Raw genomic sequence first — 17294 nt, 5'->3', positions numbered from 1 at the left:
CCTCTTGAATGGTATGGTAATTTTAGAAGGCGATTTGGTCACTTGTGACACTTACCAGAGGGAACATCATAATGTGAAGTGTTATGGGCAATTATAGCTCAATAACGCTGGAAAAATAAAACACAATGCCCTAGATATGAAGAGAGGCGTTGGGAAAAACCGCCTTGCCCAAGGTCACCCATCGAGGAGGCAGCAGGAGCTCATTCTCCCCTCCCCCCAGACCCCTGCGCAGTGCTCCCTCTGTCTTCCAGGATGTGTGGGGGGCGTTGGAGAAGCAGCACAAGGAAGAAAAGGAAAAGCAGAAAGAAAACAAGGGGTCCTAGGACTACACCGCATTGGGTTAGGAGAGCTTGGGGACTCGGGCCCACCCTCAGCCCCACGCCCACCGTTTATACCTCGGGTCTTTGTCCCAGTGGCATCAATAAAGTTTCTGCATTTGAAGCTGCTCATCATTACGTATGTTGGAATCCAGGAAGCGAACCAAAGGGTATGCGTCCATTAAAATTTTGACCGCCAACTACACCGCAACATGAAAAAAGACACGAAATACATGAGATAAACAAGAACATAGAATTGTAAGCACGGCATAGTAAGACTTTTTGGACGTATTTATTCATAGGGATAACGATCTGACCTCGGCGGGTCAAAATGCAAGTGGGCTGTGGAAACTCTCATTCTGCAGAGGGGACCTCTGGCCAGGTTGGGGACCAACTGGTGAAAAGACCACCCCCACCCCCCCGCCCTGCTCACGTGGCGGGAGGTGGAGAGCGCATAGGCATAATTTCTTGTTTCAGATTTTGGGAGAGAGTTCAGGTAATAACCACATTTACTGCAAATAAACACATACCTTAGATGCCGCCTTCTTTTGGAAGCATCCCTTCCTCCAAGGCTGGGTTGCCCAACACCCCCCTCCCCCGCCCCTACCGGACTTCTGCTCATCCATAGTGGTTACCACACTCGGTTGAAATAGAATCCGTGTTTTGCCCTCTCCCCAACCCTTGACCCCTCCCCCATCCCATTCCCCACCTACCCTTGGAACTCTCTAAATTGCCATCAGCATTTGATTCCTGGTTGGGTCTTGCTCAAGTCTGAATGCTCAGTGGACATGAATTGGGTGAAAACATAAGAGCTTTTAAAACGAAACAAAAGTCCCTCAACCCTAAGAGCTTGCTTAGAGGTCCCTCTATTGAAACCTACCCATGTTTGACAATACCTTTCCAGCACACACCCACCTTGGCTTTGAATAGCCGGACCCTGGGGCCCTGGGAATGCTTCCAGGTCAGGGATCTCAATTAGACCCGGGCTTGGAGACTTCAGCCACGGTCAGAGTTGGGGGAAGGAGGGAACGATGTGTGCCAGGCATGTCGTAAGCATCACCTGACCTGTCACCAGGGGGCTCCAGGACTCCGCCCACAGCTGGATATAAAGGTCACTGTACCCTCCAGCCACCAGTTCTGCCTGACTCCAGAGCCTCTGCCTCTAGGCATGGCGCTGTCCCGAGCCCTTGCTGTCCTGAGCCTCCTTCCTCTGCTGGCGGCCCAGAGCCCCGAGTGTGGCAACCTCAACCTCACGGCGACGCCTATCACCAATACCACCCTGGACCAGGTGCGTGCCTGGGGCCCCTGAGCGCCGCGGGCAGCTGCCTCCTTCCCTGGACTCCCCTTTCTCCTGCTGGCTCTCGGTCAGCCATCTTCCCCTCTTCTCCAATCCACCCTTTCTTTTCTGCGTCTTGGGGTGACATTCTGAACTCCAGACTCAGAGGGACGCCCTGGCGGCTGGGGGAGGGTCCTGAACCTCAGAGTGACCTCCTCCTGCGTGTCCGCTGCTCGCTGGGGACCCAGTCTCCCATGTGCAGAACAGAGGGAGAGGTCTGCCCTGCTGCCCGGGAGGGATTCGGCCCGCGGCCTCCACCATCAGCTCCCGGCCTCTCCCCAGCTCTCCGGCAAGTGGTTTTACATCGCCTCGGCCTTCCGCAACCCGGAGTTCAACCAGTCGGCTAGAACGATCCAGGCGGCCTTCTTTTACTTTCACATCAACTCTACAGAGGACACCATACTGCTCAGAGAGTACCTAACCATGTGAGACCCCCCACGTGCTGGCCTGCCCCTGGCCCCAGGCTCCGGCTGGAGCCCCCTTCCTGGCCTCAGCCCTCTCTTGCACGGAATGGGGAGGGTGGGCTCTAATCGCCACTGATCTCGCCCCTCGACACGGTGACCAGTGACTGTCCATGTCTCCTTGACGGTCTTCCTGCTGTCTCCCCTCTCGGTCTGTTAGAGGGAACCAGTGTGTCTATAACGTCAGCAGCTTGGATGTGCATCGAGAGAATGGGAGCCTGTCTAAACACGGTGAGGGCCGGCCCGCTGGTGGGGACACGTGGGGGGCCAGCCCAAAGAGGAGGTGCTGGGGCTAAGGCCCGGGAGGCTGAGGGCACAGAGGACACAGGACAGGCCCACTTCCTACATCTCCGACGACGGTGTCTGCAGGCTGTGGTGATCAGGAATAACCACCAATATATGTGAGTTCTTACTCACGTGCCAGGCACTGTCGGGAGTACTTGACACGAATTCACCCACTTAATACTTGAGAACAACCTTAGGAGGACATTATAGCGAGCAGATGAGGAAACAGAGAAACAGAGATGGCAGGCAGTTTCCCTGGAGTCACACAGCCTGTAATTAGAACTGGGACTCAAGCCCAAGGTGGGCCGAGGTCCTGCCTCTCTCAACCACTCTTTCTCCTCCGGGATCTGAGTGTGGCCGTCTGTGTCAGGCACGTGGTGACTTCACTCATATCCCCATTGTCACCCCAGAGAGGGCACTTAGTAGGAGCCTGCAAATGCCAATGGAACTAAACCAACGGCACTTAGCAGCCCCGAGGCTCCTGTCTGGGCCTCATTTTCCTCATCTGGAAAATGGGGAGAAAGGCCCTGAGAACCACATCATAGCACGGGGCCCGGCGCACAGTAGGACTAGGGGCGCGTGGCCCTGGTGAACTCTTGGCCTTCACTCATCGCTGCGTGGCCACGGGCACATCCGGGGCTCCTCGCCTACGATTGGGGACCACTGTGCTGTGTGGTCTCACCCAGAGGTTTTCTCCTCCAGAGTTCGGCAAAGAGCAGTTTGGCTACTTCCTGCAAACCAAGGACCCCAAGACCTTCATGCTTGCCTTCTCCCCAAAAGATGAGCAGAACATGGGGCTGTCTTTCTACAGTAGGCATCCCCCAAACCCCTTCCCCCTCTCCCAGGACCCCCTTGCCCCTGCGGCCGGGCCCCCAGAATCCCCCGCCTTCCCCGGCTTCCCAGCCAGGCCCCCAGTGTGCTCACGCGGCACCCCCTCGCCCCCTCCTGCAGCGGACAAGGCGCAAGCGACCCAGGAGCAAATGAGAGAGTTTCATGAGGCCATCACGTGCATGGGCATGCAGAAGTCCGAAATTGTGTACACGGACGAGAAACAGGTGACGACCAGGCTGTGCCCGCCCTCAGGGCGACACTGCCTTGGGCAGCCCCAGGGGCCCAGAGGGGATGGGCTGCCCACCCAGGCTGTGCAGCAAGACAGGACATCCTGCTTTGAACGGCTGAGCTTCCTGGAGGCTCATGGGACAAGGGCCCAGGAGGAAAAGGTCCCTGTGAAACAGAGGGCGTCCAGAGTAGGTGGGGGAGGGGGGGTTTGCTGGGAAAGGAGGGGCGCGGCAGACACCAGTGTGGCCGAGGGAACTTGACAAAGAAACACAGAAGAGTAATGATCGTTGACAACTGCCAGCCACCCCCACAACTTCAAACACCCGTGGGTAGGGAGTGGGCATCAGCACAGCCCAGCCTGCCCCACGTCCAGGACCACCAGCCTGACCTTTGCTATCACTGCAAAGTATCTATGAAATCATCTCCTTCACACTTTCCATTCAACCTGTGTCCAGTGAGAGGCTTCACTCACTCTTGTCCTGTGCAATGGTATCTGAAATCCACAGAGCTGATGAGCTGGTGACACTTTTTTTGGATATACACAAAATACTTTCAGGATTATTGAAATAAAAACATCTCTGTTTGCCACCTGAGGTCATCTCTTACGACCACAGTGGCATACACCGTCTCCCCTCTCTGCTTGTGGGAGCCATGGGAAAGGACTGGGCTCACGGGCACCGGTTGGTCCCCCGGCCAGCCTCCTGCCTCCCCCCTCCCCCATCTACTGGCCGGGGACCTTGGACGGCCCCACGGCCACCCTGAACCTTGCTTACATTATCTGCTCAAAGGTTGTGAGGAACCCAGAGCAACAGAAAGGCTTGGCAAGTCCTTGGGAAATGCCCGCTGCCCTAAGGGCTCCAGCCCCCCTTGCCCAGGTGGACGCTGAGCCTCAGAGAGGGAAAACGCCTTGCTCAAGGTCACCCAGCGAGGAGGCAGCAGGAGCTCATTCCCCCCTCCCCCCAGACCCCTGAGCAGCGTTCCCTCTGTCTTCCAGAATGCCTGTGGGCCGTTGGAGAAGCAGCACAAGGAAGAAAAAGAAAAGCAGAAAGAAAGCGAGGGGTCCTCGGATGACACTGCATTGGGTTAGGAGAGCTTGGGGACTCGGGCCCACCCTCAGCCCCACGCCCACCGTTTATACCTCAGGTCTTTGTCCCAGTGGCATCAATAAAGCCTCTGCACTTGAAGCAGACAGCTTGTCCTCTCTCCCTTCCTTCCTTCGTTCATTCACACATGTGGAAGCCTGGCCTGAGCTGAGCCCTGGCTCATCCCCAGGTCACCCCTGCCCCTCTGCTTAAAAGAGCCCCTGCTGAAATACCTGGCACAGGCTGGACCATGACAGACACCAAATGCTGTGGGAGCCCAGCGCGGGGGGTGGGAGTTCCTCCTGCAGCAGAAACCCGGGAAGGCTTCCTGGAAGGGGCATCTGAGTCAGTCTAGAAAGATTTGGAGCTCACAACACCTGCTGTTCTGTCAGCCAAGGATCTATGGGGATGTGTTTGAGAAACATCGAGGCAGGCAGCCCTGGTAGTTCAGGTGAATGAGGGCAGTGAGGACCCCGGCGTGGGGTACCAAGCATGAGGGACTCACCTTAGACATTGCCCTGGCCATCTGGAGAGGGGGGGTAGGAGGGGCCGACTGGAGGCAGAAAGACTCTGGCAGAGCCTAGGCTCACACTTTAGGCACCAGGTGTGGGTCTTTTAACACCTCTGGCCTCAGTAAGAGGGGGTGTGGCCGAACAGCCTCTCCAGTCACAAAGGTAGGGTCCGGAGACAGGCATAGGGAGAACAGAGAGAAGGCTGGAGAAACAGTAGCCCCCCGAGGAAGGCGGGCAGAGTCTGGAAAATTGCACCCAACAGGTCCCCTGGGGGTAGGGCTTGGCTCGTCATCAAACCTTCCACACCGCAGAGCTGAGTTAAGAAACCAAAGTCAATGTCACACACCACAGATGGGGGCGGCTTTGGGAATGCTTTTTTTCTTTTTTTTTTTTTTAAAGATCAATATTCATTCTTCTTCATTTACCCTCATAACGAAAATAGATTTTTAAATGCCTCAAATATACAAATATCACTGACGCACACACATTCCAGAAAGGCTGAGGTTCCCGCCGCTACAAGATGAGAGCAGGAGACGGGCTGGGCTGGCCCCCCGCCGCAGACTGGGGCCTGGCAGGGAGCGAGCGGGCTGCTAGCCATGTTCCACGGGGGTCCCAGGGACAGAGCTGGGGCTCTGAGCAGGGACAGGGAGGGCCCAAGGTGCACAGCTTCCTGGGCCTCCCTGCGGGCGCCCCCTTCCCAGTGGGCCCGAGGGACAGTCCTCTCCAGAGGGACTGGGCCTGTGTTATCCTGGGGGCCTGACATCTTGACATTTCGATGGCATCAAAGAGCTCTACCAGTCACCGGTCACCAGGAGGAAATTTCCAGAGATGCCCCCGCCGGAGGGGCTGCTCACAGATGAGGAGACAGCTTCGTACCAGTCTCTGGCCCTATGCCCTCTGATCCGGCCTTGTAGACTGGCTCTAAGACCAGGAAAACTCAGTTTTTAAAAATAAAATCTGTCCATCTGCATATAAAATACATATTATTAGCCAGACGGGGGCAGTGCAGGGCCAGGAGGCTCTTCTCCAGGCAGGTGGTGGCCTCAGGCCCAGGGGGGGTCCCCCGGGAAGTTCCTTCTCCCGATGCCCCCGCCAGCACCCCAGTGCTCAGAGCTCCCTCGAGAGGGGTCTACAGGGCCCAAAGGACTGGCTCCCGCCGACTCCCGGCCTGGGGGACGGAGCGGGCTGCCCACCCCCACCCCCGTCTGTGTCTGAGTCTCCAGGGCCAAGTCAGAAGAGGCAGGAGCCCCGGAGGCTCCGGGCCTGGCGCAGGTCGGCCGACAGGGAGCGGCTCATGTGCTTGGTGGTGGAGCGGATGCTCTCGGCAGCCCGCACAGCTCGGTTCAGGGCTTTGTGGAGCTCATCCAGGTCGTCCAGGTCCAGCTGGATGGAGTGCCGGTGCCCCCGGGCCGGCCGGGAGGAGGCGGAGGGGGGCCAGTCGGCAGCGGCAGCTTGGGGCGAGGGAGCTGAGGTAGGTCCCCGAGGTGCGTAGTACCTGAGAAGAGAGGTTCCTTTGCCTGTTAGCACGGAGGGCTGGGCAGCACGTGTCTTATTCGCTTGGTGGGCACCGTTACCCGCGTTCTACAGATGAGCAAAGAGAAGCTCAGAGAAGCTAAGTGAGGCAGGGGGCCGCCCCCAAGCCCCAGCCACCCCATGTGGCTTCACCTGTCAGGGGCTCTGTTCCCCCACCTAAAAGAACCACACTTAGCTCCCTCCCAGGAGAGATCCGATAGGAAAATCCAGGTGAAAAGCTGCCTGGACTAAGTGCTTCTGTAAATGTCTGCTCAGAGTCAGAGCGCAGGAAGGGGCAGTGCTGGACTCACACCAGAGCTAATGAGCACCCAGTAGACGCCAATCTGACCTGAGTGAATAGGCTTCTTGAATCCAATTCCTTCCTCTGGGGACTGTCAGGCTTAACTTCTGGGTTTACACCCACTACCGTTTAATAATTTGATGACCAGCCAGCCAAAACTCCCTCTGAGGCAGAAGCTACAACTGTCCCCCACCTCTTGGCCAATACCCAAACCAGAAAACCCTCCGGGCTAGAAAGCCTTTGGCGCAGGGGCTATAAGGCATCTGGCCAGCAGGTGGCAGCACCGGCCCATAAACTTTCTAAAGGGCACCCTGGCACGGAGCATGCTCAGTCCTGCTGCTGGCAGATGGAGAAACTTTAGGGCATCATCGGCCCAAATTCTAGTAGCATCTGAAATGCTAATGCTTCCATACAAGGCATGGGGGCTGGACGGCACCTCGCACCTCTGCTCCCACCAAGCACTAGCCCCCGCTAGCCTCCTGCTGCCCACCGACACAGGCTTCTGAGGACACACCTCCCTAGAAGGCTCCCGACTGACTCATTTTACATTGAGGAATGGTACTAGCCAAGCAGAGTCAGGACAAGAAGACAAGTGTCCAGGGGCGCCTGGGTGGCTCAGTCGGTTAAGTCTCCGGCTTCGGCTCAGGTCAGATCTCACGTTGGTGGGTTCGAGCCCCGCGTCAGGCTCTGTGCTGACAGCTAGCTCAGAGCCTGGAGCCTGCTTCTGGTTCTGTGTCTCCTTCTCTCTCTGCCCCTCCCCCTCTCATGCTCTGTCTCTCTCTGTATCAAAATAAATAAAACATTTAAAAAATTAAAAAAAAAGAAGACAGGTGTCCTGATTTCAGCATCCAGGGTTTCTTCCCCCTGCACAATCCTGTCCTGTTGAAGCCGCCTTTATGCATATTTCTCTGTTGCCAACGACTGTGGTGCGCAGTAACACTCTCTGCCAGGTCGGCAACGCTGTGTGTGTGCCCCGCACAAATCCCACAAACGTCTCGTGTGCGTCTGGCCACGTGCCTCACTTAATCCTCTCGCAACTAACTGTGCGTGATCGAGACTATTACGCCATTTCACAGATGGGAAAATGGAGGCACAGAGAGGAAGTGGCTTCACTAAGGCCAACGTGCCAGTAAGTGGCAAACGGGGATCCAGAGTATCTTGGACTCTAAACTGTTTCTACCTCAACTGCTATGTCCTTCCTCTCTTGCCAAAAGTTATACCCAAATCCAGGTAAGAGTGCTCATCTACCCTATGCCTGCCCAGTACTCCGCAGGACTGCAGGCCGTCAGAAGCAAGGCAAGTCTGAGAAACGGGCACAGCCAGGAGGGGCTTGAGGACCCATGACGACTGAGTGTATGTGGCATCTTGGATGGGCTCCCAGACCAGGAAAGGAAAGACCTTCCAGTAAAAACTGAAGAAGCCCATGGGGCACCTGGGTGGCTCCGCTGATTGAACGACCGACTTTGGCTCAGGTAATGGTCTCATGGTTCAGGAGTCTAAGCTCCCATCGGGCTCGCTGCTGTGAGCGCAGAGCCCGCTGCAGGTTCTCTGTCCCCCTCCCTCCCTGCCCCTGCTCCACTTGCACTCCCTCTCAAACATAAAAATAAACCTTTAAAAAACTGAAGAAACCCACATCATCTATGGACTTTAGTTAATAATAATGTATTCATGTCGGTTCACTAACTGTGCGGAAGTATCATATTAGAGTAAGATGTTAGTGATGGAGGAAACTGTGTGTGTGTGCGTGCGTGGTGGGGGGTAGATGGGAACTCTCTTTACTGTCTGCTCCATTTCTCTATGCATCTAAAGCTGTTTTAAAAAATAAGCCTGGGGGCTCTGTGCTGCCAGCTAGCTCAGAGCCTGGAGCCTGCTTCCGGTTCTGTGTCTCCTTCTCTCTCTGCCCCTCCCCTTCTCATGCTCTGTCTCTGTCTGTATCAAAAATAAATAAAAAACATTAAAAAAATAAAAAAAAATAAGCCTGGGGCACTTGGGTGGCTCAGTTGGTTGAACATCTAATGCTGAATTTTGGCTCAGGTCATGGTCTCACAATTCGGGAGTTCAAGCCCTGTGTCAGGCTCTGCACTGCTTGGAATTTTCTCTCTCATTCTCTCTGTCCCTCCCTGCCCACCCCACCCAAAATGAATGAAGAAACTTAACAAAAAATACAGCCTATTGAAAAACAGTGGGTGTGCATTATGTACTTGTTGGGAAGATCCCCACAAGGAAATGGGATTCTAGACCCCCAGGAGCTTTCCCTGTGAGTTCCTGGGGGCAGGGCCCTCTGCCAGGCCCCACCCAGGCCAAGCACTCTCCCTAGTGTCCAGGGAGCATTCAAGGTTTGTTGAGTGACTGCGTGAGTGTTCTGCTTGTTCTGCACATTATGCACTGGGGGGAAACACAGGAGTAAGCGGCACCCGGGTTCTCAGTGGCCGGACACGGGTCTGAAAGCAAGTTGTGAACCGAATCAGACACAGGCTGGGAAGGTGGGGAAGGGGAGTTCTTACATGGCAGCCGACGCATAAGGCATGACGGGCACCGAGGAGACGTAGGCAAAGGCGGGAGTGGCCGGTGCTGGGGGCGTGGCAGCCAGATACCACAGTCCAGAGGGCGGCGGGGCCGGGGCTCCAGCCTGCTTGCTCCGCGTTGAGGGGCTGGAGGCTGAGTGTGAGCGTGTGTTCCTCCTTGGGGCAGCGTTTTCTGGCCCTGCGAGAGAGGGACACTGCAGAGGTCAGTCTGATCGTTTGGAAAGCTCTAGAACAGGGAGAATGGGGGCCTGCCCAGCTCTGCCCTGTTAGAGCTGGACACTGCGCTGGCCATGCTGGCAGTGCCTCACTTCCGGAAACAAATCCTCTGCCCGGTTTGCTCTGTCCCAGATCGGGAGAGCGGCCACCCCAGTCAACACCCCCCTGGGGCCCCTGAGCCCCCAGAAAGGAGAGCTCGGTGTCTGGCTGGCAGAAGGGAGTAAGCCTCTGTCCCTACCAGAGGTGCTTGAGTCTGGGCCATCCGTCTCTGGCGGGGACCTGACTTGACCACACAGGGGACATCGCAGGGTGTCAGTGGCAGCGGGTCCCAGGGGGTCCCTCATGACAGTACCACCTACAAGAGGAGGAAGAGACGTCAGGAGAAGATTACATCCAGACCAACGGGCCTGGACCCCCAACAGACCTCTGCCAACAGGCTACTGGGCTAGCTGCTATCATTACTCCCCCATTTTACAGACTGGAAAACCGAGGCTCCAGGAGGTTGAATAATATGCCCAAGTGTCAGAGTAGGAAATTGGCAGTGCTCTGTCTGAGCCCAAGCCCAGGCTCTCCCCAGGGCAGCCCCTGAACCTACATTCATTCCTCCACACTGAGTCAGGCCCTCTCTCCCTGTGGGAGCGGCCCGCAACACCCCTCAGGCATCAGGGCGTCAGCGGAGGCCTAAGGGAGCAGGAGGAGAGCGGGCACCTGGGCCCTCTTCCCACGCACGTGCTCAGCACCTCCCCTGCGAGTCCTCCCACCCACCTGCCTGAGTTACAGGCTCCCCAGCCCCACCCTGTGCGCAGGTCCCTGCGTGGTCATTGCTAGGCTAGGAGTTCCTTGGGGACAGGGCGCACCCCCCGGTATGGGGAGGTGCTGAACAGATGAATGAATGCATGAACAAACAGAGAGGCCTGTTGGGACTACAGCAAAGGCGAAGAAACACAAAGGTGAAGAGCCAGGGTTCTGGAACTGCAAAGTCCTGGGTTCAAATCCTGGCTCTACCGCTGTCTGCCCTTGGGCAATTTACTTAACCTCTCTGAGCCTCAGTTTCCTCACCTGTAAAACAGGCATCATAATAACCGGGGCAAAACCCATTTCATAGATAGGGTTGTGAAGATCACTGTTTGTAAAACCCTTAGCATGCCGCCCTGTCTATCGTGGGGGCTGCATAAATCACGGCTCCATCGTTATCATCTTCATCACTTGAGAGGGCTTTAGGGACCATCTCCAATCCTTTCATTACAGATGTGGAGCCTGAGGCTCAGAGAAGTTAAGGAACTTGCCTAAGATCACACAGTAAGTCAGTAGCAAAACTGGGACTAGAACCCAGTATTCATATTCTCTCCCCACGATTCTCCCCTGTGGGGTCTGGTGGAAGGAGGCAGAGTGGAAGGAAGATGGGGGGAGTCAGGACATCATCATCAGCCCCGGGCCCCTACTACCTGGCCCCACCCCCTTATCAGGAACTTAGGCCATGTTCATGGTTAATCCGTGTCATGGTCAAGGAGGGCGGCTTCGGGCAGCAGTACCTGGAGCAACAGGTGTGAGACCAGGGCGCACGGGGAGGGCTGTCCCCCCATGTCCCCTCCCTTGTCTGTACCTTGGCCCGTCACTGAGCCGAGGGCAGGCCCACGTCCTGCACCTTCTCCTACAGAAAGAAGCTGCAGCCTCTCTGCACAACCACTTCTCCAAGTACCCTCCCTCACCTGAGTCCTGGGTCCTCGAGAGTCGGCAGTGGGGACAGGAGACTGTGCCGCCGCCTCTTGGGACTATCTTGGGGGTCAGAACATGGTACTCCTGGCCTGGGGAAGAAACAGATAGTCAGCTCTCTGCATGTTGGGAGAACCGGGGAGGACTGGGGAATCCCTCTCTCCTCTTGCCGACATTCAATCAGCAAACCCAAGCTCACTTAGACCTAGAAGCAGGCCAGGAAGCACGAAGAGCAATGACAAAGGCACTGCCCGACCCCCCCCCCCCCCCACTGCTGGGTGGGACTGGAATGGCCTGGCCGTGGTGTCAGCAGTGTTTTCCCTCTGTGCTCCACCGAGTGGCTGTGAAACAGAGACAGTGACACGCAGATTTCATTGGCTTGTGGTTAGGACTGGGTAGGGCTGGGCTGTGAGGTGCCCTGCCCAGTACCCAGCGGGTGTAAGTGCTCGAGGTTACTGGAAAGTTGGACAGATGCTTGGCTTTTCACCCAGACCTGTCCTCTCCTGCTTGTCCTTCCCTGAGTCTCACCTAAGACCTTCAGAATGGTGCCTGACCACTTCTCCTTTTTCTCCTCTGTGCCATGCAGGGGTCCACTTCCTATTCTATGTGTGTTGCCTTGGGCTGCCCCCCGCCCCACCATGGCTTCTGTTCCCACATCTACTTGCTCAGCTCTGTCTGCACCATTGTGGTAGACATGCATCCCTCATCTCCTGCCTTGTCTCCTGCACTCAACCATGTGGCTCCGAGGTTGACCGCCCCCCTCACAGGGTGGCACAGACTCGGGCCACATCTACAATGCGCTTAGCCTCATTTACACACTTACTATGACTGCTTGTTACTGTCCGCTCTGCAGTCGGACTCATGAACATATTTGTATCTGTTTTCATGTTAAGTGCTCCGAAATCCTACTGTGTGCCATCAGAAGACTGACTGTGTGCTGGACTCCTAGTTCATGAGACCCCAGGGTGCCCTGGAGAATCAGAGCTGAGGGTAGGCTAGGGCTGACTGGCTTTCTGTCCACTCTGCAAACAGCAGTTGCTCCACAAACCTCTTTACGACTGACCAGCTAACGGGGCTTCCCCAGGACCAAGCAAGGACCCTGATGCAGGGCAGGTATCAGAAACTGATGGTGGATGAATGAGTGAACAAATATGCCAAGGTCACAGAGGCAGGACTCCCTGGTGCATCCTGTGTCACAGAATTCACGGACAATGGTATTTCAGGGGCCCATGGTGAAATGGGAAAGGCCTGTGGGACGGGGGAGGGGAGTCCTCCCCGGGGGCTGGGCCACCCCTGCCCCCAGCCCACCTGTGTACTGGCCCCGGAAGGTGACCCTGTCTGGCCGCCGGGTGCCGCCCGCTCTTCTCGGTCCGCCGCCAGCTGCCTGCACACTGTCCTCAGAGGCCGGGCTCCTCCCACACAGCAGCTGCGGGGAGGCTGGCTCAGATTCGGAACCTGCGGTGGAAAAAGAGGAGCGTCAAAGGGGGCAGGGGGCCCACACGGCTCAGGGAGTCGGCAAAGCGGCTCGGGCTCTGGGGCAGAGCTTGGGCTTTATTCCTAGATCTGCCCCCAGAAATACCAGCCGACACATGCGGAAACCGGACCTCGTGCCACACGCCGGTCTACACCAGTTGCCTTCATGGCACATGCACCCTCATGGCATCCCAGGAGGCGGGCGCTATTGTTACCGCCCCCTAGCTGTCCCTTCACCTACACAGAGCAGGTCAGCCTGGCCAAGGTCACTGGCCGGGAAGGAGGGAGGTGGGCTGAACCTTCTCCTTCTCCTCCAGGCAATTCTCCTGCTCTTTGGTGTGTGTATCTGCAGAGTGTGGGTAACCCGACCCGCCTCGCAGTGCAGACGGAGGTGAGATACACACAGCGTCCTCACAGAAGCCCTAGCACGCAGGAGGCGCACGGCGCACCGTGGCTGACGCTGGATGTGTTCTTCAGGGCACTCTAGCACCGAAAAAGACACACAAGACCGGGCTGGTCTCTGACCCCTGAGCTGCCATGCCCAGAAATCTGTGGGCCCCAGACGTCAGGGCGGGCAGGTGGCCACTTACTCAGGGACCGCAGGGGCGCCTCCCGAGGCACGGAGGAGGACCTGGCTCGCCGCCTTCCCATGGGCTCAGATTGCTCTGCACCTGCAGGCTCACCAGACAGCCTCTCTGTGGATTTACTAGCAAAGAGGAGAGAGAGGTGATGTCACTGGATGAGGTTGGATGCAGCCTCCAAAGATGATCAGTGAGAGAGCCACCCAGAGGAATGCGGACAGCATAATGGGAAGCAGGAAAGTCAAGCCCGAAGACTCTGTGAGTCAGACTCCCAGAAAGTGGCTCTGATCCTCTCTGACCTCAGTTTCCCCATCTGTCAAGTGGGGATGATGACAGCAATGACCTCAGGGGGTTATGGGAAGGATTGGTGAGACAATGTCCCTAAACCCTGAACCTCGGTGTGCTCCCATAGAAACACAGCAGATTTTAGAAGTCATCACATTCGAATAGCCAAGAGTGAGCGGGTGGACAGCCTGGAAATAGTTAGCTTTTCACTTGGATGATGAATTTAGGTTATGCATTAGATATTATCTTATGCATCAAATATTACAGAGTAGAAAAATATAAGAGTAGGAAAGGAGAGTGAGTTCACTTGTCTGGAGAGACCCACTATCACTGGGGCACAAAGGCAGGCATTTCAGAGTCACTCACCTGCAACAGTGGGGACCCCAGGCGGCTGAGGAGTCTGCCGGTTGGGCCCGGGCCCGGGCGGGGTAGGTGAAGGGGGACACGGGGCCTATCAGGCTGCCCCGAGGCGACTGGTGCAGGCTGTCTTCCAGCCGCAGACGGAGCCGAGACACCTCCTCTTGCAGCTCCCGGATGGCCTGGCTGGGGTGGGAGGTGGGGACAGAAATGGAGAGTGGATGTGCAAGGCCCTGAGCCACAGCCGCCTGCACAGTGCTGCCTGGACACCCGCGTCTGGTCCCTTTGTGGCAGGCACGGGCCCTCTGATTCTGGAACTTCCTTGTGTGTCCACTTTTCTTGCTACCGATCATGTCCCTGCACAACTCTGAGGGTTAGCTCGCCTAACACGCAGGGTCTCCGAGGAGCTGTTGTGAACACCAGGGACATGCTGTCAAGATGGAGAGGAGGGTGCAGAATAAAAAGGGCATGGGCTGGGGCGCCTGGGTGGCTCAGTCGGTTAAGCATCCGACTTTGGCTCAGGTCATGACCTCACGGTTTGTGAGTTCAAGCCCCGCGTTGGACTCTGTGCTGACAGCTCAGAGCTTGGAACCTGCTTCAGATTCTGTGTCTCTGCCCACCCCCCCGACCCTCCCATGCTCATGTTCTGTCTTTCGCTGTCTCTCAATAATAAATAAAATCATCAAAAAAATTTTTTAAAAAGGGCATGAACTGAAGGTCCACTTTAAAATCTGACTTCTGGGGCGCCTTGGTGGCTCAGTTGGTTAAGTGTCTGACTTCGGCTCAGGTCATGATCTCACAGTTTGTGGGTTCGAGCCCCGTGTCGGGCTCTGTGCTGACAGCTAGCTCAGAGCCTGGAGCCTGCCTTCGGATCCTGTGACTCCTTCTCTCTCTGACCCTCCCCACCCTGCTCAAGCTGCCTCTCTCTGTCTCTCAAAAATAAATAAAAACATTTAAAAAAATTAAAATAAAATCTGACTTCTGACCCCCTCCCGGGCTGCCCTCCCTTCTCCTACCTCTGTAGCAATGGTAACTGCCAGCCCAGGTGTGGTTCCTTCCCGCCCTTGTTATTCAGCCCATCCCTCCTGGTTTCCCCTAAACATTTCCTATGTGGTCCAAGCCCTGTCTGTCTGTGGTAGCAGGAGACGCTTGTCTGTCTCCCCAACCAGACCATGGGCAGGCCTCCCTGCCTCACAACCCCTGAGGCCCTCACATTTCAAAGATGCTCTCGGAATGTTCCTGAACTTGACTCAAGGCCCCAAGAGGGAGCAGAGGAAAGGTGTGTGCACGCAGAAGGGACAAGGGGACATCCCGGTGCTTCCCATCCCTGGCTGAGTATAAGCCAAGGCTGGAAGGGCAGGGCGCTATCTGCAAGGCTGCTGGTAATCCCTGGGGACCCCCAGATACAGCCCAGGCTCCTACTGCCAAGGTGTCTCACTGAGTCCCTAGCGTCTATAGAGTAAGTACTGTTTGCATTGCCCTCCAGCCCGCCCCTGCATCTCTAGAGTCTCATTCTGATGCATGGCGGCCCTGTGTTGCTGGCCTGCCCACAACAATCCCCCCACATCCCCGACAACCCCCCACGCAGACCCCCTACACACGGCGCGTCTGAGTCTGGGCCCGGCATGTTCTGGGCTGGGGCAGACCCTTCATCTACTCCCGGGCGGGGCTCCCCTCAGCGACTTCTTGCTTGGTGGCGAAGGACCCGTGGGTTCATGTCTCCTGATACCACGTCCAGCTCTCAGACTGTGCTGTGAGACCTGTCTCCAGTTGTGCCCGGGTGCAGTGTGTGCCCTGAGCAGCCGGGTCTCCTGGCAACACCCCTGGGAGACGTTTGTTAGGAGTCTCCAAGGCCAAGTGCAGGAGAGCTAGTGCTCCCGTCACCAGTTAACTCCTGCAGGCACAACTGCGACACAACACTGGCTCCGGGTCCCAGGCCAAGGGTGGCCGAGTGAGGGCCTGAGCCTTGGAAACCCCACCTGCATGTCTCTTGCCCTCTCCACTTCCATCCGGGTCTGTTTTCCTGACTGAATGTTTTATCTCCTGGAGGCCAGCTGGCACCTAGAAAGTCCGTCATTTCCTGCAGACTTTTCCCCTCCTGAGTCCCTTATCTCTGTATCGGCACCCAACTGGTTGGCCAGCCAGGAGTCTGAGTCATTCGAGACCCTTCTCCCTCCCTGAACGGTTCCCCCAAAAGTTAGCCGGCTCCCAACTGCTGGGGGCCCAATGCCTAAATGTCTCTTCTCCAGTGTACCCTGCCTTCCCTCCTACTGGCCCCGTCCTGTCTGTCTGGGTGAGGGAGCTTCCTGGCGGTCTCCCGACTTCCTTGTTCTCACTCCCCTAGTGGCCAGGGAGCTCTTTCTAAACGTGAACCTGGCCTCACCACTCCCCTGTCTGAAATCCCCTTCATCCGTCCTCAGCTGCGAAACTGTATGCATTCACGAATATTCAGCGCGTCTTTTCTCTGAGCCTAGCTGCCATCCCGATCTCTCACCCCGGTTTTCAAGGCTGTCCAGGACCTCGAACCCTGTGTCTCCTGGTCCACCTTTCCACTGCTCAAGCCCCACCGCCACAGTCACACCTGGGGACCCTGCTAACATGAATGTTCAGCTCTGCAGAGGTGATGGGGGCTCTCTCAGCTCTAGGCCTCTGCACCTGCTGTGTGCCCTGCCAGGAACACTGTTCCACATCCCTCTTCCTTCAGGTCTCAGCTGAGATACCACTTCCTCTGGGAAGTCCTCCTGGAAGCCTGTCCCTGGGCCAGATGTCTCTTCTCTGTGTCTCCTGGAGCCTCTGCCACCACCATACTCCTACCAGGGAATATGACCATCTGCTTCTCCGTTCATCCTACAAGATGGTGAGCCTCACCAGGCCAAGAACTGTCTTGTCCACTACTGTATTCCCAGGGCCTCATGTCTTACTGACAAATAAGCCTGGAGTCTCTACACTGGGGTCACCGGAGCCTGCAGGAGCACACTTCCTAAATCAGGCCTGGAAGCTGAGTACCAGCCCCGGACCTGCCTTTGCACACAGTGACAGTCCCATGGTGGCGCTGGCCAGCAGGCCTCCGATGGGCTCCTGCAAAGCAGCCTTCCCTGTGCGAGTGGACGGATACCCCAACCTGACAAAGGCATGTGAGTGCTGACTCGAAGGAGAGGGAAGAGGGCCTGACCAACCTACTTTCCCATTTCTGTCCAACCACGTGAGGAGCAACGTTCCTGGCAGAGCAATTGTGCTCAGAATAAAGAGGCATGAAAAACGTCTCTCTTGAGTTCATGC

At 56.6% G+C, this 17294-nt stretch overlaps 2 protein-coding genes and 1 long non-coding RNA gene across 6 annotated transcripts in view; 2 read left to right on the top strand and 1 right to left on the bottom strand.

The window, feature by feature from the left end:
- The first annotated feature begins 1444 nt into the window (after positions 1 to 1444).
- Positions 1445 to 4647, top strand: ORM1 (orosomucoid 1). The gene is made up of 6 exons (XM_029920469.1): positions 1445 to 1605; positions 1936 to 2078; positions 2275 to 2345; positions 3102 to 3209; positions 3351 to 3454; positions 4453 to 4647. Exons 1-6 carry the CDS (start codon positions 1486 to 1488, stop codon positions 4543 to 4545), a joined length of 639 nt encoding a protein of 212 aa, XP_029776329.1. The 5' UTR covers positions 1445 to 1485; the 3' UTR covers positions 4546 to 4647.
- A 1371-nt stretch (positions 4648 to 6018) lies between these two features.
- The window catches only part of AKNA (AT-hook transcription factor), a 53417-nt gene continuing 42141 nt past the window's right edge, over positions 6019 to 17294 (bottom strand). For all 4 annotated transcript variants that reach the window (XM_029920577.1, XM_029920580.1, XM_029920579.1 and 1 more), the window contains exons 16-22: positions 14025 to 14201; positions 13383 to 13498; positions 12628 to 12774; positions 11316 to 11411; positions 9845 to 9961; positions 9370 to 9568; positions 6019 to 6547 (exon numbers count right to left, since the gene is read on the bottom strand). In XM_029920577.1, the coding sequence (XP_029776437.1) occupies positions 6283 to 6547; positions 9370 to 9568; positions 9845 to 9961; positions 11316 to 11411; positions 12628 to 12774; positions 13383 to 13498; positions 14025 to 14201 (1117 nt within the window). In that variant the 3' untranslated portion in view covers positions 6019 to 6282. The remainder of the gene's footprint in view (positions 6548 to 9369; positions 9569 to 9844; positions 9962 to 11315; positions 11412 to 12627; positions 12775 to 13382; positions 13499 to 14024; positions 14202 to 17294) is intronic.
- LOC115276546 lies at positions 15870 to 17278 on the top strand. Its single transcript, XR_003901992.1, has 2 exons — positions 15870 to 16028; positions 16720 to 17278. It is a non-coding gene; the product is annotated as an uncharacterized LOC115276546 (long non-coding RNA).

The sequence above is a fragment of the Suricata suricatta genome, chromosome 13, assembly GCF_006229205.1.
Source record: "Suricata suricatta isolate VVHF042 chromosome 13, meerkat_22Aug2017_6uvM2_HiC, whole genome shotgun sequence".
NCBI lineage: Eukaryota > Metazoa > Chordata > Mammalia > Carnivora > Herpestidae > Suricata > Suricata suricatta.
This window is presented reverse-complemented; position numbering and strand designations above follow the sequence as displayed.